Source organism: Melitaea cinxia, chromosome 7 (genome assembly GCF_905220565.1).
Source record: "Melitaea cinxia chromosome 7, ilMelCinx1.1, whole genome shotgun sequence".
Lineage (NCBI taxonomy): Eukaryota > Metazoa > Arthropoda > Insecta > Lepidoptera > Nymphalidae > Melitaea > Melitaea cinxia.
Window position 1 is genome coordinate 9,213,385 of NC_059400.1, and position 23,211 is coordinate 9,236,595.

General features: G+C 31.8%; 1 protein-coding gene and 1 pseudogene across 1 annotated transcript; both read right to left on the reverse strand.

Annotated features, from left to right (window-relative positions):
• Positions 1-7,170: 7,170 nt before the first annotated feature.
• Positions 7,171-12,421, reverse strand: LOC123655162 (signal transducer and activator of transcription C). The gene is made up of 3 exons (XM_045590997.1): positions 12,261-12,421; positions 11,698-11,710; positions 7,171-8,901 (listed from the first exon to the last, which is right to left on the reverse strand). Exons 1-3 carry the CDS (start codon positions 12,419-12,421, stop codon positions 7,171-7,173), a joined length of 1,905 nt encoding a protein of 634 aa, XP_045446953.1.
• Positions 12,422-22,466: 10,045 nt separating this feature from the next.
• Positions 22,467-22,585, reverse strand: LOC123655446 (annotated as a pseudogene).
• Between the last annotated feature and the right edge of the window lie 626 nt (positions 22,586-23,211).

Here is a 23,211-nt window from a genome sequence, read left to right on the forward strand (position 1 = left end):
AATATGCGCAACCGGAATTGTCATTGTTTAAGGAGTTACTTTATGTGTTATTATATAACAAAATTAATACACCAATCCATTTTTCTATATTAATTTATCCTTTTTTTTTATTCATTAAAGTGAGACGTATTAATTGTTTTGCTTTATCATATGTATATAATTTTAGTATCTTATTATATGTGTACCAATGTTCAAAATTTATTATTATTATAGATTTATTAATATATTTTATATAAGAACTGCTTTCCGCCTATCTCTTTACGGGTGACGCTGAAAATCGGCGTTGGAGTCTTGACTCTCCAACAAATGCCGAGCGTCATCCATTTCAATGCTCCCATCAGTACATCTCTATACAGATTGCCGCTTTCTTTCTTTTTTTATATACATTTTGCTTATTTTTCATTATTTTGTTTTTTTTTTTTGCTTTTTTAATTGTTATTGTTGATTTTGTGTGGGTAGTTACCTATTATTATTGTTTTTTAATTTCATTGTCTTTTATTTCGATTGTATATTGTGTTCATTGTTTCCAATTTAGCTATTTGTCATAATATCTATATAGTTATATTGTAATAGAATTGTTATATTGTGATTTCTATTTTTTTGTCTTTACTGTATATCGATGTATGTGTGTGAGTATGAATATGTAGTCTTTCGACTAAATTGTAAGCTCCTTTTCTATATTTGCAGGGCGCGGGCGTAGGTTATACTCGTACTCTTTACAATATTATGTAGGTAGTACTTAAAAAGATTATAACAAAATTGTAACGTCCACCGAACACGTGGATGTCTGCGAGTCTATCGTGTGGCGGAGGGAGTAACTCAGAGCAGTGCCTAGGACTTGCGACCTAGGTGTAGGTTTAAGGAGATCCCCTTTGAGATGCGCATCAACGCTCACCTTCACTGCTCGAGTTATACGCCTCGCCTAGCCAAATTAATCGTAATAGATAACAATTAATTCGTTTGCACAAATTAATTATTGAACGAGTCTAGGTTAAGCTACTAGCAGGATACAACAAATGTATCGTGCCAAGCCAGAGCCAAGACTGCCTTAGCGGCGGTTGCACTATTCGTTTTATACACGTCAGAATAACTCGAGTAATATAACGAATGAGGGTAGTTGACTATCGAACGATGTGCTAGGTGGTGCGATCGTTGCATCTGTTGTTTATAAATTCCTTTCTAATTGCGTATGACAGCGCTAGTGTTGACAAATAAATGTTTATTATTATTATTAATGTTTATTATTAGATATAAATTCGGGTTTTTTATGGTGAAACAGCTTCAAACACTGTTCAGAATCATCAATTCGTTTTGGTTTTTGGTCGATAGTGAGCTCGCGCGGCAACCACTTTGAACACAGTTTTGGCATACCCAAATGTTCATGATCGATATTATGTCAAAGACTTTCTTTTGATATCTTTAGAGCCTTAGCTATGTCAGTCAACTTCACTGTGCGGTCATCCAATACAATATAATATTGTGTGACTTTAGTGATGCTTTCGTCGCTGATAGACTCTTTGGGGCGTCCATTACGTGCACCGTCCTCGGTGCTCATTTCAGCTCGTTTAAACCTAGCAAACCACTTTTCAATAGTTAATTTTCTTAGTGAAAAGTCCGAGTAAAGTTTATCAATCTACGCCTTGGTTTCAACAGTAGGTATGTTTTTCACCAAAAAGCAATACTTTATTGACACACAAAATTTAATGTTATCCATTTTCTTCAAACTAAAAATGCTTTATCCTACAGACTAATAGTCAGACAGCTGTGAAAAGTTAGGGTTAACTAAAAATTATATGAACTTAATACGTCGGGGTCACCAGTTTAGTACTGTGAAGAAAAGGGAGGATTCTCCAACCAGACGGATGTTGTGTCTGGCGGGCTAACGCCCCGACGGTTGTTGTCAGGATCTTGTATATATACTTAATCACTTTGAAAACTCTGATAGCGCGATGTAGCATACGTCAGTTTTCTCTAATTACGTAATTTGTAGTCGTTCGTATTTCGCGCGATAGATGTCGCCACACCACTATCTGTATGTTAGCCTACGAACTTTTCAGCCCACTCTCATAAAATAAATAAGTGAAATATGATAAGCGTAAAGATGATTAGACGATAACTAATCATGAATATCAATCGAACAAACAATAATTGTGTTTGCTCGTAAATGAATAAAAACTGACTTCAATATATATCGAAACGTAATATAATATAGCATTGGTAATTAGTTGAAAAAAATAATCAGTTAAATACGTATTATGAGAAATAACTTAAAAAGTACTCGCTAGATCTAGTAAATGAGACAACATAATATGCACTAGCTTTTAAAAATCGAATCTCCTCTTTTTTTGCAATCGGCTAAAAAGCAACAATTAAGACTTGGAAGTGGGAGGGTAACGTTGACATTGCAACGAGCCCTAGTTTGGGCGAAAGCCGGCGGAATCGCGGAAGTGAAGATCGCGGCAGGATGCATCCCCGAGATCCTGCCCTAGGCGAGATAAAGGAACACCCCAGATTTTCTAGTCAGTGCAAGTCTGATATATTCCCCAGCTCTTCCGGGCCGGAGGCATCCATAACGGATTTCCCCTGGCTCAAAAAAAGGGCAACGTTGAAAATTCATACCATATCACGTCAACAATATAATTAAAGATTACACGTGAAATCATGATTAAAGTAATTATGATTACTTTTAATCAGATTATTAATCCGATTACAAGAACCTACCTTGTGTCGTTTTCCACGACTTATGTAATATTCAACTTGAATCTGTTACATTCATCAGAACTCTTGAGAGTTAATAAGATTGTAAGTTACATTTTAATATGCATATCAAGAGTTTCAAGAAGCCCTTAAAACAGAATGGAAGATTCTTATCTTACCCTTATAGGGCTCTACTCGTAGTCGTTTTTAAAGTCGAATACTTATCCTTATAAGAAACTCTTTTTCAAAAATAAATAAATAAAGAGAGTGTTTATTCATTACTAGACATATAGTACATAGAAATAGTACTAGACACTTTTTAATTGGTTTAGCCTGTAATCCACTGCTGTAAATAGGCCGCTTTTTCCATGTTGGAGAAGGGTCGGAAATTAACCACCATGCCGCTCCAATCGGCATTGAATGGCAGATATATATGTATATGCATATCTTTTAAGTATTTGTTATCTAAAGTAAATTAAATGATTTTTATTATACCTTTCCGGAAGTATAAAAAGAAAAAAAAATTAAGTTTGAAAAAATTTAAAAGAAAATATTAAATTAATAAAAAATGTACACATGGTTGTGATTATTTGATTATAACAATTATAATTTTATTTTATTTTTATTTTATTTTATTAGGAAAGCATACAGTGATACATTTTAACAATTGCTTTAAAAAAGGAAATATCTAAGCACCATTTAGTTGCTTTCGCAAGTACAAATCTATTATTTTGAATGCTTTTAAAATTTAAAAATTTACGACAGTTAAAAATTTAAAAAAAAAAAATTAAAAAAATCCAACATGAAATTAACTACATACACTTTAATTTTTTTTTTTAAATGAACTTTAAATAAGGAAAAGAGGTTTATGATACCATATCGAACCAGTGTCTTGCCAGTTTCGTTCTAATTGTTTTTACAGAAGTGTTGAATAGGTCAAAGTCGGGGAAGTCATTCAGCTTATTGATTTGATCTGCGGACCTCAAAAGAAAGAAGTTTTGCCAATAGTTTGCCGAGCAACTAAGGACATGTAAATAGTAGAGGGGATGTCTTAATGATCTTTTAGGTAGTTTTAGGTAAATTTTGCTAAGAAGATCGGGAGAATCTAATTCACTTTGCGCTATCCTGGTCAACGATGTAATGTCTGCTATTTTACGCCTTTCATGCAACGGTAATATATGATGTCTTTTGCATCTATGTTCGTAACATTCGTCAAACTTGTTAGACTTGAACTGAAGATATCTCATGAATTTACGCTGGATTGTTTCTAACCTATTGATGTATACAACATATTGTGGGTTCCAAATCTGTGAACAGTATTCGAGTATGCTACGCACATATGAGCAATAAAGGATCTTGACAAGCTTAATATTATTAAATTGAGTGCTTTGGCGTAGAATGAACCCCATTGACTTATTCGCTTTTTTTACAATATTGTTTATATGGTACTCATACGTCAGCTTAGAGTCATGAGTAACGCCCAAGTCTCGTATTTCATTTACTACTTTCATTTCAATTCAATTCATTCAATGTAAGCTTTAAACCACCTGTATAAGTTTCCGTGAATACCAGCATCTAAAAGTTTTTTCAAGAGTATTTGATGATCAATACGATCAAAACATTTACTGTAATCAGTGAATACACAGTCAACCTGTGCACCTGAATCCATACTCAATGTAATATAGTCTGTAAAGAGCAGCAAATTGGAAGCTGTTGAGCGTCGAACGAAACCATGTTGCTCGGGGATAAACGAAGATGACAAAAAGCTATAGACTTGAGTATGAACTATCCTTTCGAGTATTTTTGCGAATATACATAATTTGGAAATCGGCCTATAATTTTTCACCTCACTCTTATTTCCACTTTTGAAGATTGGGGATATAAAGGCGGATTTCCAGATTTTGGGAATGATACCTTCTTTTAATGAGCGTGTAAATAGTATTACTAGGGGTTTAGTTAGGCTGTCCGAACATCTCGTAATAAATAACGGTTTCGTAATAAATAATAATGTACTAAATGTCTCTCATGTCGTATTAACTATTAATGTGTATGTCTCCTTCAAATTTTTTTACGATATTAGTTATCGCCTAGTTTACTTCAGCACAATCAATAAATTTGGTAAATACATAAAAAGAATACATAAAAAGCTTAGAGCGTAAATAATAATGTAATTCTTTAATGAAAATAATTAATACTCTGAAGAATTATCGAACTTTGATTTTATTTATTTAGACGAATCTTACACACTACTATTACCCTCTACAGTCCACTGTAAAATTTAGACATAGCATAGGATATTAAAAAACATAGATTAAAATATGTAAGGTGTAAGGTGTATTTATATTTACATATATACATTTACAAACAATAATGTGCTATATTATAAAATAGAATTGTATACAAAAATATTATAATTTTAACAAAAATCGTTTTAGCGGCTGTTTTCCTTTTTTTAACTTACAAAAATCAAATCTTACAACAATATGGGTTTCACGTTTCTCTTTTAAATCTAGATTGTGATCTTATAATATGCACTTAGTCGTAATACATAAAAGTCGCAAAATCGTACAATAAAATAATAGGTGTCGCAGTCCAGCTTCAATTGCCATTTAATCAGACGGCTAGCCTATCGATTGAATAATACTATTTATACAACACGTCTAAAATAAAATAATATTAGGGTATTTAAAACAGTTTTTTTTTTGCACCACGTCATACCGTTAAATCACATATGTTTTCGACCACTGCGTGTGTAGTGATAATTAATTCTTATCATTATTAAAAAAAAATCTCCAGCAATAGAACTTTCTAATGGTTGTGACTTATTTTTTTACCAATCTTTTGGAAAAATAAATTACTATTAAAGTATAAAATTAGAATACTTAATGGGTAGTTTTCATTGACAACAATTGAATTTCAATGAATCAAAATTGACAGTCAAGCACCAGTTAGTCTAATGAATGTACGTTTATGCCATTCAAATCAGCTTGATATTAGACCCCATTAAAGTAAGTAAGTAAGTCCCATTAAGTATTTTAACAGTTAGTTGACTGCGACTTATAATTAGACAAAATCCTTAACTTTTGACCCATGAAAACAATACGAAATAAAACAAATATTGTCCTCAATTAATGTGTACACATTTAATATACAGATAATAAATATTGATAATTTTCTGTTTTTCGTGCTGTCTGTATTTGAAAATAAATAAATAATTTGTTTTGTTCGACATTGTTTAGATTGTTAATATTCAGGTATGATTTAAAATATGTTTTGTTACAGATACATATTCTTTTATTTGATAAGAAAATACCATATGTATGAAAGATATACGTATACTCATGTTAAGTTACGTACCTACTGAAAGACTTCATAATTTAAAAAGCTTCTAATTATATGAGCATAATAAGTATCTTTTTAGTCTTTATCGAAATATGGTATTTAGTATTTAGGCGTTTACTCATTTTATTTTTTATATATTTTCATACTGCATGGTAAATCTGATTTTATTATGAGAATGGTATTTATATAAAATTATAATTATGACTATGACTATATGATTATTTAACTATCAATCTATATTATTACGTAAGTAGGTACATAATTTTCCTGTTACATATAATTATACACTAATGTTAACTACTTATGGCAAAAATTAATATAGAAAAAATAAATAGGTTCCTAAATTAAAATTATACTTCGTTATTTCTTTCTAAAGAGAAATATTGTTTAGATATATTTGTTGGGCATTTAATGCGAAACGGACTATTTAAAGAAATTTGATGTTTCCCTCCCTTAATCCATATAGATATTTAATATTATTATAGTACCTATATTTTATAATTAACGTTTAAAGGTACGCACTACTGGAAGTCGCATTATTGGGTATTTAAAAGTTTTTATAAAATAAACAAAATAGAATAGAAGAATAATATAATAGGATACAATTTTTACATCTAAAGATTGTTTATCTTATTTTTCTCAAAAAAGTAGAAAAAATAGGTTTTTCATAATTACACAAAAAGTTTAGTAACAAGTATAATTTTATAAACAGCACTATCATCCCAGAAACCACTAATCAATAAATAAAAATATATTTTTTAGTTATCCGCTTCGCGTGGAATGCCCCTTGTGAAATAAAATGTTTTATTCTAAGAACAAATTACTGACGCCTAGACTTCTTTGGCGGCATTTCATACGGCTACGACTTGCTTATAAATAACTATTTACTTGCTGTTTCTGTCAAAATAAGAAGAATAATTATCATTTATTTTGAACAATGAAATTAATATTTTTAGTCGTTGTAACCGTCTCATATTTTTTATTATCATAGTTTTTTACGATAATAAAATAAAAATCTTTATATCATTGACCAAGATGCTACACAATATCTAATGAATTGACGGTAATTGACTGTAATTTACCAGTTTAGAATATGGTGTCTAGAGATGAAATTTGTAACTACTGTATTTGTTATGGAGAATTTCTTGTACGTCTTCGGTTATCAAAAGACAATCGGTTTGGTATACTGTTAAATGGAACGCCATGATTCAAAGATAAAACTTTTGACACGATATTAAGCTCTTCCTGATCTCGTGAGTTGAGACTACTTTGAGCTAATAGCTGTTTTAATTCTACATCTGGGTTGAAGTGATTAAATCTGCTTGGTGTTGAAAATCTGTTAGTAAAAGGAGGTTCGAATGTGTTAAACCTGCTGTAGTTCGGAATATTTATTCCAAAATTTCCTACACCGTTCTCATTACGGAATACCCGAGTACTTTGTTTTTGTCTTTGGTCATCTGATAATCTTATTTGATTTGTTTGTGGAAAACTTTGTGCTTGATTAAAGTTTTGAACAGAATTAGGTTGGAGGAAATTGCCTATGCCTTGTGGTAGATGGTTTTCTTGTAACGGAAACTGATTTTGTTGTTTTGTACGTAAATGAATAAGAAAATCGACAGCTTCTTTGTTTGGGAGTTGTTGCTGAGCGTTCAAAGTATTTGTTTGATCGAAAGAAACGCTTGGTTGTATTGACACTTGTGATTTGAATGGTTTTAAATTATTTTGACTGAAAATTTGATTTTGTGGGAAATTGTTATGTGTCTGAAAATTGTTTAATATTTGTTGATTAGGAAGTTTTTGTTGTTCTCGTAAAAGTTGTTGTTTGCTAAATTGTTCTTGTTCAAATAACGTCTGTTGTAACCTTGCAGCTTCTTTTTGTTGTAAAAGAAGTTGTTGATTCCTTAATAATTCCTCTTGTTGCCTTTGCTGTATTTGTAAAAACCGAAGTTGCTCTTCTAAGAGTCTTTGTTTTTCTTCTAGTTGTTTTTGCAGTGCTAATTGTTGGTTGATAAATTCAGTGGAAGGTAAGTTTTGTAAACTATTGGCCTGTATGTTCGACGTCAATAACTGCGGAAGTAATATATTCGTTGGTGGGTTTGAGTTTGATGGTGTTTTTGATCCATCAAAAATGTTTGTTTGCTGGTAAATAGGTATCACTTTCTTTGGAACCCCATGTGCATCTTGTTGAACTGTAAATGCCGCTACCAGTGGCGCTTGAAAAACTTGTACATCCTTTTTATTCACTTCCTCTATATTTTCTCCATCTTCATTGTGCGTTGGTTTTGGTGTTGTAGTTGTTGTGGTAGTAGTTGTTGTAGTTGTTGATATACGAGGTTTTGATGTACTCAGTTTACTATGTGCGAAATTGCCACCGCTAGATTTAGATGTACTTGGTATGCTTCTTATTTGTTGCACATTAACACCAGTCTCTCTTGCTTGAAATATTTCACCAAACGTAGCTTGTGTCGGCAGACTTGCTGTAACATGATTTTCGACATTGCCAACAGTTGTACTTAAAATTGAAATATTTTTGTCAATTAACATCGGAGTAGTGTTTGAATTATTATCGAAGGCAGATTGACCATTAACTACAAATGAATGAATTTGTATGTTTTCTTTATTAGCCTGCGCAACAGTTATTCCGTCACCAGTGGAGTCTCCGCCTGTAGGCGATGTGCCATCTGTTGTTTCCGTAGTTAGGTTGTCGCTTTCTTCAAGGTCACTAAGGGCTTTTAATAAGGCTTTTCTTATATATGGATCCAAATGAACCGAAGGTGATTGCTCAATGGTGTTTGAGTCATGGTTTGTTGTTTCTTGTGCCACACCAAGGCAAATGACAACTAATAGTATAAATGCCTGTACCTGGAACAGAAAAATAATATAGATTAAATAAAATAATTTGTAACGTTACATTGCTTATTGATTGACAAATTATTTGTTACAATAGAGAATTGAAACTCTTGCAAACTCTTAACTATGTAGAAATAATGCTTTAGGTAACAAAACATCAATTGAAGTGTATTTTATAGTACTTTTATGCGTAAGTACAATTTTTCATAGTCACAAATTTAAAGTATCCTACGCTGCAAACGTAAAAATAAGTTCAAGAAATATTTCGTAAAGTGAAGAACAATGACTAAGTTCTTTTAACGCAGTTGTATAATAGGTCTCATCATCATAAGTATTAGATTATATCAGATATAGAAAACACACATCTACTTGATCGTTAGACTGTCTATTCTCTATATCTGATATAATCTAATACTTGTTCATACGTTTGTTACCATGGTGGATAGATTGTTTAAGAGGAATTTGAAATTACATAATGAAAATAAATATTGGTAATGGCAACAATAAAGTATATTACTACAATACGTAAACTGAAAAAATAATCACATTACGTACAATGTGAGTATCATTAATCAAGACTGTATCTCTTTTAAAATAAGTCCCTATGAGGGTGACATATTCAGTGTATGATGAATAAACCCTCTATAAATAAATAAATATTTAAAAAAAGATCGTATCTCGCTGGCATATAATAAAATATTTAGGTATTGCGTGTAAATAACTAAAGCTTGTAAACTATTCTAATGCACACATAAATCCAAATACTTATTTTACGATTATTTATTTTAATACTTTTTAATTTTAAATATTAATTATATAATAATGATAACAAAAATGTATTAAGGATGAAAATTAAATATTTCTGCAAATCCGAGTTGATGTTGATATTTTTAATACTACAAATAAAAATAAAAATAAATTTTGTAGCAACTCTAAAATAACTAACAAGTACTTTTTTTTTCGAACGTAATATAAATCTTAAATATCTGTAATCTGTATAAGTTACCCAGTTTGTGTGTGTAATTAGTAAAAGTACCTATATAGGTACATATATAATATGTTTCGATTTCATATCAAGATACTTATTCGAAGAAAATTTTTACACGTAATTTTATGCTTAAACCATAATTAAGATTAAATAATCAATGTTAAACAAAGCTAGCAAGACGCTTTCACCACTCATTGCTCACGCCTCAAAACATGTTAAAATCAATAAAGCACGCCGACGCAAAGGAAAAATGACATAAGCTTACAAAGAAAGAGTTTACTCGCAAACTCGTAATATTTTATGGTAAACTTGTTACCGCTAATCAGCATTTATTGACCACGGTAAATCTGAAAATTCCTATGGACTCGAGACTTGTAATCAAATAAAGTGGTAAAATTCATATATAGCTGTATTGTTATGAATTTTTTAAAACTTGTTAAAGGTAGGTACACCGTACGGTTAAGGTACCATTTGTGTGTCAAGTGTTATATACTTATTTGAACAAAAAATATTCGCCTCAAGCTAGTTTCGTTCGTTATGTAATCAATGTTTGTAGGTACCATTCGATGTGCAGTTGATTATGACAAAAAATCGTTTAATTGAATATTTATCTTTATATGAAGCATTGATTTAATTTGTTTTTTTTTAAAGGTCAAAAAATTGTACACAGTGACATATAGTTAAATAAGTAAATATATGAAGAATTCTTTCTCCTTTTAAAGTTTAAGTCCTCTAGAACTCTCATAAAGAGTGCGTTTGTTACATTAATTGCGCAACTGGGCTTGATCGTGCGTAAGAGATTACGCGAAAAAGATGTTGCTCGAAGCATTCTACCGCTTGTGACCCATTGAATTGGCAACAATGATCGCAAAGCTATGATTTAGAATCTTCGCTAGCAATTATGTCCATAGAAAATTGTAGTTTTCTCTACACTTTCACCCTTGTAAAACGTCGCTTGTTAATTTGTGACTTTCTTTTAAAAATATATTTATATTTTATTATAAAGATTTTTTACAATAATTTAAAATAATTCATTGCTTTAATTCGGTAATTTGAGCAACGGCTGTAGCAAATTTCATAACGTTAAGATTTATAGCTTTTCTTTAAATTTTAATCGACTTCAAAAAAGTAAATATATATATGTAAATATATATATATATAAATGTATGTTCGGGGGTAATTTCGTTGTTTATAAACCGATTTTGATAAAAAAATTGTTGAAAAGAAGATATCCTAAGTGTGGTACCATGACAAGGAAACCAAGATCTAATGATGGGATCCTAGAGAAATTTAGGGAAACCCTCGAAAATCCGCATAACTTTTTACTTTTTTTATAAGTGATATACCCACAGGCTTATAATGTCCGTGCTTTTGTTATTCCATATTTTTTTTCCATATGCATCGGTACTTCTCTGCAGGTTCAGAAAATTTAAGAACTAGCCTTAGAATCTCTAAACATCAACGCGAGTCCACTGACCAAGACTATTCTACATATTGTTTCTTTTTTTTTATAGTTATTATTTGTATTATATTTAGACTTATTTACTAACTACAATATGTTATGTACACTTTTTTTCTAGCTACAATAAATGTACACTTATTTGCTACTTACAATATACACTTAACTTATGTTATTGTTAGTAGACACTTTTTTTGTGTACTTAGAAAATCTTTTTATCCATTTTTCTCTTTTTTTTTTAATCTATAACTAATCCTGTCTTATTAAAGACAGGATTAGTTAAGTACATATATAAAGCTTTATCATTACAATTACATTATCATATACCTTTACTATTACATTTATTGTTTATATTACATACATTATAATTTGATCTACGCACAATTTATACTTATTATACAATATTATGATGTCCTTCACACCACTACATTTTTCAACATTTCGAGCACACTCTCAATGACGGCAGCATCTCTATGGTAAATGGCCATCTTGAGACTTTGCTCAACTGCTCCGCTGCCCTCGCCACAAAGCGACCAGTTACGTCGTCACGGTCGTCGGTGTAATAGACACAGGTGTTGGTGTGTCTAGTCACCGCGACTACAGCGTGCGAAACACTGTCGTGGATCTTGAGCCTCCTTGTATTTGTCTGGAGGACGATGACGTCCTCATAAGTGTGGCCCTGCACCTCATGGATGGTTAAGACGCGCGATCCCTCACCGAACCTGTATCCCTGGCCAGTCAGCAATCTCTTCTCCTCTTGCGTAAATACCAGGTATAGGGTTCGGTCCCTTCCTACAGGAATGCGCGCGCCTGTGAGGCTCTCGCAAAGATCGGATCTTTGTGCTTGAGCTGTACATGGTCATGTAAACCTCACTGATGGAAAGGCGACGTCTTTGAAGTTACGTTGCTGCCCATGAGGACTACCTTCTCAGCTCCCGATCCTCCCGAGCCTCTGGGTGCCTCGGACTATCGTCTTTGGTGAACCTGCTCAGCTCCTCCGATCGTCGTTCTCCCTGTCCAGCCTTTTTGGGAGAGGGATGATGGGGGAGCTTACTTTGCTTCGGCGAGATGGTTGCTGGGATCATAACTTTTTACTGTGTGTACCGATTTTGATGATTTTTAATTTAATCGACAGCCGATGTTTATCATGCGGTCACATTTAAATTTCATCGAGATCTGATTACAACTTTTGGAGTAATCTTTGATAATGCGTATTTACTTGACGATTTTTTCGTTTACCTACGTTGTATTACTTGTCGATGTAATTGAAGTCGGTTATTTTCGTTTGCATGCAAACGTTAGCCAGCAACTATTAATGTACATTGATATTAATTGACTAAAACTTACTTATATACAACTAATTCATAAAAATCAAGTTTTATGTGTTTAACTTTTTAATTTAATTCATATAGCAAGTACTATGAATTACTAATAGCTTAATTTACAATTAGCCGGTGAAACTTACAAAACATAAGATCACCTTTTCAATACAACTCAATTGGATTAGATATGAGATGATACATTCGTATCTACGATATGTTATTTCTATTTCAATCGAGTTTTTATTTCATAGTAACGTTAATTGATGTTAAATCATTATATGAGTATCATATATATATATATATATATATATATATATATATATATTGATATATATGAGTATCTTACTAGACTTCCCGTATGATTTCAAGTGTGTTTTTTTGTATCTTCTCCGCTTCTACACCATCCAAAATAATTATACCTACTTTGTAATAAGAAGAGTTAATCAGAATTTAAACAAAAATACTACATTTTATTGTTGCTTTAAAATTTATGCTAAATATATATTAAATAATGAGTACAATAATAACAATAACGAATCATATACATTAATAACTGAAAATGTAAAAAAAAATTAAAAAGCTAATGTATAGAAATTAAATGTACTAAAAAAAATATTCCTTACTAACATACATAGCAACGGTTACCAACTACTCAATTGGATAAAAAGTCTTTTATTGCATCGATAACTTTGCGGCAGGACAATAATCTTCAATTAACACTACTTCAATTCGTAAAATCAGTGAAGGCATTGTAGGCGGATTTGTTAAACTACCACTAACAATAGTCATTTATACATACATACAATGGAACCAATTACATAAGCGGTATTGTCAACAAAGGAGGAATTTCACTTTCAAAGGTGAGCACTGATTACTTTTAACACATAGTACTCATATCTCGTGAGACTCAATCATATTCACAAAATAATTTATATTATGCGTGGATTGTTTAATAGGAACTTAAAAACGTTCGTGTTGTGGTACTTTAAATTACTCGCAATAAAATTGTAATCAAATTAGTTTCCCTCAATTTCACGCTATTTTTGGAAACAACATTTGCATAATCATAAAAATGAAACAACAATTGAAGCTTGATAAATTTTATTAATTACTACAGAAGTACAATCTATAGTTTTCTTTTCGCGGTTACGACGCGCACGCCCCTCCCATAGTAAGTCGGTACTATGAGAAACTTCTGTAGGTATCCAATTCTTACACCTTCAGATATTAGTAATATTAGGTAAGGTAACGACAGTTTTGCATACATGTAAATTACAGTAACACAATATTTAACCTATGGCAGAGGTCAATTATGCCGCAAGTATTTTTGTTTAGAGGCTTATATTGTGAAAGCGGATAATACGGTCAAACTAACTAAGAGCAATGGTAGCCTCGAGGTTTATCTGACATGAACGTCGGAATATCAAATTAGAAACTACATTAATCTTTCCTGACAGTATTGTTTTATAATTTCACAAACAAAGCACATTCAGTCACAAACTATCGCAGATTTTTAATCTTCGAAATTAGGAATTATAATTTATAAGTTGTGACAATATCATAATTATCTATATATCTTATACTCGTATATAGAATTCTCGTGTCACAATGTTAGTTATCATACTCCTCAAAAACGGCTGAACCGATTTTTATGAAATTTTGTGAGTATATCGGGTAAGTCTAAGAATCGGCCAACTTCTATTTTTAATACCCCTTAGTTATGGGGGGGGGGTTAAGGGGGTTAATACCATATAAGGCAAAACAACGTTTGCGGGGTCAGCTAGTAATATATATAAAGATTAATCGCCAAAATATACATAATATGTACACGCTTAACTTCCGAAGTTTAGAACAATTGCACTTAATTGGGTTATTTTTTTTTTGTGTTAGTTACTGTCAGGACAAATGTATTAAATATCTAAATGTAAATTTAAAAATACATATACTGCCGAAAAAAAATTATGGTAGGTACTAAGTTCGCTGGGTCAATTTCTATTGTAGCTAGTTGTAGTATATATACTTACAAAAATAAAATAATTGTGAAAGTATTTTGTAATATAAAAATATACCATGAGATAAAAACGTAATAATTTTCACATTCTAAACAATTGTGTTATAGCATAAAACAAGATGTGATTCTTCTAAGTGTATGTAAAACTCGGATGACTCATTTGTACAATGTTGAAATCGAAATAATGTTCTTTTGAATTTTGTATGCTTCATTTTTCATTATTTTATAACATACAAACACGGTAGTCTTATAACTTCCTATGATTTGCAAATTAATGCTTGTTATGGGTAACTGCCGACTGTTATAGCTATATGTATATATATATATATATATACATATATATATATATATATATAAACAAAATAAAAATATCGAGAAGAAAGCAGGGCCACTACAAACTACGCTACCGGGCTAGTTACTTATAATTAATTATAATCCCGCTCTAGACTTGCTCATATAAAACTACTTAAAAAATGTGTTGCCATCAACAAAAGAAGATACTGACAAAATTGTATGAACTCGTTTATCTATGAAGGATCTAAAATGTTATATATTATTTTTTTAAATTTTTGTTGTTTTTCTATCTTATCATTAGAAAACCATTGTTGATTTTAATCTCGTTGTTGATATTTTCAAATTTATATTACTTGTTAAATATTGTTCTTTATTTGTAATAAATGTCGTTCAAAGAATATCCTTTATATAAACACTATTAAAGTATAATATCTATTTTTATTTCAGTTACTGAATAGTGGTTTTTTTTAACAAGTACATACACACAGCAAATATTTCCACATATGTGGACATATTAACCTACCTCGTCGAAAATATGGCCAATTTATATATATTTTTAAACGGTTTAATATACCATTTATCGTTTATTTTCTTAGTATTTTTTTACCAAATAGCCACTCTTCATGAACAAATTTGGTTTTTTTAGCTTTGTTATTATAATAAATATAATTAGTTTTTATTTTTTAGTTCGATTTTTCAATTAATTATTTGCGGACATGTGATAGTTTTCCATTATTAATATAAACAATAAAAGAATAACTATTCCGCGCGGAGCGAAGCCACCAACTTACGCCAGGCGAAGCGGGCGGGAAACAGCTAGTAAGGAATGAAAAGGTAAAAATGCAACTAGCCTAAAAAAGTATCTGCCTCCGTTATGCTGTGCCGAGTGCCCGAGCGAAAGAGTAAGTCCGAAACTGCAGGCATGCGCAGATCGCGCGCTTCCTTTATCTTTCTTACTTCCTTACAGAGGATCCACGAAAGAATTTATTAATCCTGCTTCAGCCTGTAATATCCCACTACTGGGCATAGGCCTCTTTCCCCATGTAGGAAAAGAATCAGAGCTTAAACCACCACGCTGCTCCAATGCGGGTTGGCGGATATATTCCCTACTATGAGTAACGATCGCTATTAGGTGTACATGATAACAACCGGGACCGACAGCTTAACGTGCTCTCCGAGGCACGGTGGGGAGACCCACAAGGACTCCACAAACACCCAGACCACAGCAAACACCTGTATGGCCAATACAAATGTTTGTCATGTGCGGATATCGAACCCGCAACCGCCAGTGCAACGGCTACAATCCATGGCTGTGACCGTTGCGCCAACGCGGCATCATTTATTAATCCTGGCGGTCCTAATAAGGATGTTGGGAAACTATTATTGAATTATTGCATTGTCATCGGTCCTTGATATGTGTGCAAAGTTTCAAATTAATCGAATCTCTGGAAGTTGGTGAAAATTATGCTCAAAGATTCCATTACATACATACATACAACCCAAGCTAATAAAAGCGTGGTAAAAAAATAATATCAAACCTTAAGATGGCCATATTCGACCCAGGTAGCTTATACTTAATAAATTTAAAGTTTATAATTATTATTTTAAGTTTTTTTTAGTGTAAAATTTTTTTTTTAATTAAAACAATATGAATGGCTTTTATATTCTTCAAGTCCGTTGACCTTTTGCTCAGCTAAATCTCAAAAAGCGTTTTTACATGATAGGTGTACAAAAACTGTGTGTGTGCAATTCACACAAGGCAGAATTTAGACTTCTCGGTGAAAAAATCTCTATAAATAAAAATAATAATAAAATAAATAAATAAATACTGTGTAATGTATAGAGTACTGTGTATGTATTTCATTCTTTTGCCGATTTAATTATATACATCTATAATATGTTTATTTCTGTATCATGACACATTTTCGTTTTAGCGAGTTTCAAACCACGATTCTAAAAAAATCTCTTCAAAAAAATTGTTCAAAGAACTCTTACATGACAAAAACATTACGAGAATCGCCGTAGGCATCGATGAAATCGACGTACTTACATACAAATCTACCTAAGTTTCTAACATTATATCCTAATTTAAAAATAGCTTACTCTCTAGAGTATTTTCAAAGAACTCTAGAATAGACCGCCTCTAGGCGGCCTTCTTTAAATATAAAACCGAGTGTGCTTTAAAGCACACTGCTGAAGTAAAACTTATAAAACGTATCGTAGGGTTCTCGTCACGCATTCATCAGCTAACTCCCCAAATCAAGCGGACGTAAAAAAAAATACTTCAAAAAGTTGTAGAGAATCGGTTAAAAATCAATAAAGAAAACGTAAAAAATCACCTACAGCCCAACATAGACAAATGAATGACAATTTAGTATTAAGCTTGTTATCTTTTTATCCATGTTGTTAAGCACAGAGATAAATTAAGTAGACAACATAACAATGAGTGCACATACTAATCAGAAAATCAGATACAACACAATAAAAATATTGCATATATTTCACTCGTACTAACAATGCATGTGCTCGTCTAATGAGATGTTGCAAATAACCATACTCTTGTTGAAGCATAACTAAATTTAATGACCCATTCTCTTAAACGTTACCTAATTTCGTTTTATTTTTTAATAATTTATGTACAACAGTTTTTGTTCATCGGAAAATTTTGTATTATGTTTATGTGAGTAACATTTATTAGATTGTAAGATCTTTCGTTAGCTATGATTATTCTATGGTAGTAATTTGGTAACAGTTTTTCTCAACAGTTTTGTTATTAATGTAAAAGTGAAATTCGTTATCTTTAGTAATCGAGTTTTGTCTTAACTTTTAATTTTATGTAAGCTGCCAGTCACGTTTTGTTATATAAGTTATCCAACGATCTTTGATATGTAATAAACACTAATAGTGTTCAACTATTATGAATGAATTATTTTTATTTATTTTGATGTATTTTTAAAGAAAAATTTGGAATAATATATAATCAATTTTATGTTTAAACGTTAGGTAGACTTACTAATGTAATTTATTTACCTAAATGAATATTATACATATTTAAGTATTTTGTCCGTTTTTCAAAACATTACATAAAATGTGTTTGATAGAATTTTTATCTTTAACTTAATTACCTTAATGTATGTGAAGATATGCATTTTATAATTGTATGACTACAAATTTAGATCAATCTGAGTAATTACTGACAAGCAAATGATAGTTACATTATACATAAAGTACCTCTGTAGATTTTTAGTACTAAATTTCTCACAACGTTAATTTCGAAAATTAGTGAAGACTGTTCACAATATTATTAATTTCAACGCAACATATATTATAACTTAGCGATTTGATTTAAGTAAAGAACTACTTGAATTGAGTTATTAACAAGACACTAAAAACTGGTAAAGCCTTGTTCACATATTTAAAATCATAAATTGTATACAAAGCTAGGAATGTTTCATTTGTATTTATTTTGAGGGTAGACGTTCGTTTTAAAACTTTTCATAAAGTGAGTTTACATACATTTATTTTATTATACTTTATATTTTCTCACGGTTTATCCTGATGTTACTTTTTAGTATAAATAATAGGGAGCGCCAACGTGAATCACAAAAACATGTAGGTATCCTTTAAGATGTTTTGTGATATGCTTTCTCAAACAGATTTACGACAAAGATAAGAGATGAGTTGCTTAACCGACCCCTAAAATGTAATTCGTCTTTTCCTTTCTTGAAACCTTATCTAAATGTTAAAAAAGGTATATTTAGTCTGTACTCGAATAATAGTAGATGTTTACTACGTAGGTACACTACGTAGGTGTAAGAGTTGTTTATTGGTAAATTTGCAATTGCCTGTGAATAAAATGTAAAAATCTTATCTAGTAATTAATTTAGACTTTTAGTTAGTTTAGTTTTTAGTTTTTTACCACGCTTTTATTAGCTTGGGTTGTATGTATGTATGTAATGGAATCTTTGAGCATAATTTTCACCAACTTCCAGAGATTCGATTAATTTGAAACTTTGCACACGTATCAAGGACCGACGACAATGCAATAATTCAATAATAGTTTCCCAACATCCTTATTAGGACCGCCAGGATTTATAAATGATGCCGCGTTGGCGCAACGGTCACAGTCACGGATTGTAGCCGTTGCACTGGCGGTTGCGGGTTCGATATCCGCACATGACAAACATTTGTATTGGCCATACAGGTGTTTGCTGTGGTCTGGGTGTTTGTGGAGTCCTTGTGGGTCTCCCCACCGTACCTCGGAGAGCACGTTAAGCCGTCGGTCCCGGTTGCTATCATGTACACCTGATAGCGATCGTTACTCATACGATCGTTAAGCATTGGAGCAGCGCGGTGGATGAAGCTCTGATCCTTTTCCTATATGGGGAAAGATTCCTATTCCCAGCAGTAGGATATTACAGGCTGAAGTGTTAAGCGTGTCAAAGGAACACCCAATAAAGGGATTTCACTTAGGTAAAAAAAAAGATGCAAGAGAAACATGTATAGCGAATAGCAAATACACCAATAATAGTAGACGATATTCAATGTAATAAAATTAATTACATATTTAATATTTGAATGTTATAAACAAGACAGATCTAAGTATTATTAGCAGGTACTTATTAAAATGTATGTTATTAAATAAACAGAATATAAAGTTTATTCTCATACGCAAGTTCCGTTCCTTTCAATAAAAACTCCTTTATAAGACACATTCATTAATAAAATTAATCTGTTAAAAACTTTGAGTTAATCTAAAGGCAGCCAGACTTGTTAGAATCGTGAGTGTCTTGTTTTAAACTCTTTCGAAATTACAATAATGAGTTAAATTTTAGTATCGAGCTTAATAACGAAAGAGACCTTAGAACGAGCTTTTTAACGAAAAATACCGAGCTTAGCTCGCGAGCGAGCGGCGAGCTTATAGCTCGGTATTTTTTGTAAATCGTGTGTTTTGGAAATCATATTTAAATTCGAATTACATATTGATAAAATATAAATAATATTTTTCGATTTTACTTTCATAATAATAAAAAATATGAACTGGCTATTTAAATAAATAAAAAAACGAGTGTAATCAGAAAAAGACGAAAAATTAATAATCGATCTGGGGATTTGAACCGTGGTCTTTTCGTCGATCGCGACCGCCCCATTTCCTATCTGAGCTATTACAACTCTTTTGACATTTGCGAAATTTACCTTCCTATTCTAAAGATATTGTAGCCACCTTTTCATTGCCTAAAAACAGGGATAAAACGATATTTTCTAAAAATGAATCGTAGCTAGATTTATTTATCTCCCTCGAAATCCCCTGCATACTAAATTTAATGAAAATCGTTGGAGCCGTTTCCGAGATTGAGATTACGTATATATAAATATATATACAAGAATTGTTCGTTTAATAATATAATAAGATAAGCTGTCATAACATTTATTAGACATCGTACAATCAGGTAGCATATTATCACAGCAGCCTTTCGCAGTCCACTACTGGACATAGGCCTCCACAAGTTCACGCCAAAAATGGCGTGAACTCATGTGTTTTGCCCTTAGTCACCACGCTGGGTAGGCGGGTTGGTGACCGCAGGGCTGGCTTTGTCGCACCAAAGACGCTGCTGCCCGTCTTCGGCCTGTGTACTTCAAAGCCAGCAGTTGGATGGTTATCCCTATGTGCTGTGTGGTTACGGCAGTAAAGAATATAGCCACTCGCCCTCTCTTCCCGTGGATGTCGTAAGAGGCGACTAAGGGATAACACAGTTCCGCTACTACCTCGGAACTTAAAAAAGCATATTATCGTGATTAAAGAATATAAATATTAATTTAAAAAAGAAAAAGACGCATTCACTAGCTTACTCCTCAAGTCAAGCGAGTGTAAAAAAGTTTTACTTCATTAATTCTAAAGAAAATGAGCCCACGATAATTAATATGACAAAAATTTACTTAATCACATATCCACTATACTTATACAATACACTGGACATACTACAAATTTTAAGGCGAGGAAAAATTATCAAGCCTTACGGAAACATGTGAAAAACAAATGAAAAATTCTCAATATTTTCTTTTGTTTACCAAATTCTTAGTAAGAAAAATATTCCTTCATACAACATTTAAATCCATTTTACTAAATCTTAAATCTTGCCTTGAATAAAATTAGAAATCCGTTGTAATAGAAATAGTCGTGTATTAAAATTAAGAACCGACATGCAAAAAGTAACCTTAAGTATGCTGTACGTTCTATCACAATTATGTTAACCAGATTCTGGAATATCCGTAATAAGCGTTTGTGATAAACTTGAAAAAAGAACAAAAAAATTAGTTGTACATATTTATCTTATTTATATACATACACATACATACATATATATATATATATATTCACACATACATACATCACATATACACATACATACATACATATATATATATATATATATATATATATATATATATATATATATATATATATATATATATTATTATATTATTATATATATTAGAATTATTAATACCTACTCGTACATACTTAGGTACTTTAAGATTTAAGTTCTTTAATTATTTCTTACTTTTTAAAGGCAACTCAGGTTATTGTGTCGGGGGTTTTTTAAATTTTTTAATTTAATTTTTATTTGATACTTTTTATAGATACACTTATTATAATGTAGATTTACAATGAGCAGAATTACAAAGACTGAGATGTAGTAATTGATACTTTCACTTGACAATTGTATTTCCATATGCCAATTTTCCGACACCATAACCATAACTTTAAAACAGCTTCACCAATTTTCTCATCAAAAGAAACTAAGAACACCTCGATTAAGTCATTAATATTCTTTTTTAGTGCTCTTTCATTTGATACAACATTAGGATACATTCATAGGCATTCTGTTGTCCATCCCCACTTTTAGCCCCATTAACTTCAAACGGTCTCAACCGATTTTTTTAAATATTTTTCATTTATTTTTATTATTATTTTGTAAAGTGCATATGATGCTATTTCATTTGGTACTTGGGTAAATTCACTGAAATTCGGATTTCCATCCTCATTTTCTCCCCACCACATATATTTACAGATATTGGGTATTTTCCCCACTTTTACCCCCAGAGTTTTTTCAGGACTCAACCGATTTTCATTGAACACATTATTGCACGTGATGCACTTACATTTGAGACCCCACTAGATTATATTTGCAGACATTCGATTATTCTTCCCCAATTTCACCCCCACAACTTTTAAACGACTCAACCGATTTTCATCAAACATATCTAAAAACACTCGCTCGTAACTCACCTTTCATACAAAAAAAAAATACTAAATTAAAATCGCTTCATCCGTTCGCGAGCTACGGAGCCACAGACAGACAGACAGACACTTCAAACTTATAACACCCCTCTTTTTGCGCCGGGGGTTAAAAAAATTGCGTGCGTTCAAAATACACATGTCTGAAGTGAAACTTCTTTGGCAAACTAATTTAAAAAAACGAATTGAAAGAAAAAACCAAAAGCCAACGTCGCGCGGTGTTCCCAAGCGGTCACCCATCGAAGTACTGATCGCACCCGACGTTGCTTAACTTCGGTGTTTGGGCGAGAACCGGTCTATTCAACGTGGTACGGACGTTTAAAAATTCGTGACTCGTGACGCCGTGACGCGTTTGATCCGTAAAAATTTTACCCCTCATGAGCCTAAAGAAGTTTCACTTAAAAATAAAAAAAAAGCGTAGCAACGCGCACAGGGTACAGCTAGTAAACAATAAAAATCTCACACTCGACGAAGCACAAAGCACGTGGCAGTAGATCTATGTATGTAATCAAGTTAACAAAAAGACTAATTTATATCCATTAACATTATAAGAGAATTGAGACAGAATGTTTGCTCAACTTAACATATGATGTGATACAAATTTTTACTAATATTACTTGTACATATTCAAACGGTCGACTGTGACAAATAGACAACAACTTCTTAATAAAAGGGCGTCTTTACGCCGAGTTGCACGAAAAGAAATTAAAATTTAAGTAGTGATTAAACTAATTTAATCGCAAGAATTGTATGTAATTCTAAAGCTAAAAACGTTATGGAAAAAGAAAAAGAGGTTTGAGGAGAGATTAAGAGTTCCTGTCTTAAGGGTTTATTTCTACTACATTCCATGAGTACATGGTAAAGATCTCATGGGAGCCACAGACGGTACAGTTAGGACTATTAGCTTTTCACATAAGATAAAGAAAACAATTAAGTGGAATGTGGGAG

Bases quoted from the DNA above. Each gene is read 5' to 3' on its own strand.
- LOC123655162 (XM_045590997.1), bottom strand. From the start codon at position 12,421: ATGATCCCAGCAACCATCTCGCCGAAGCAAAGTAAGCTCCCCCATCAT.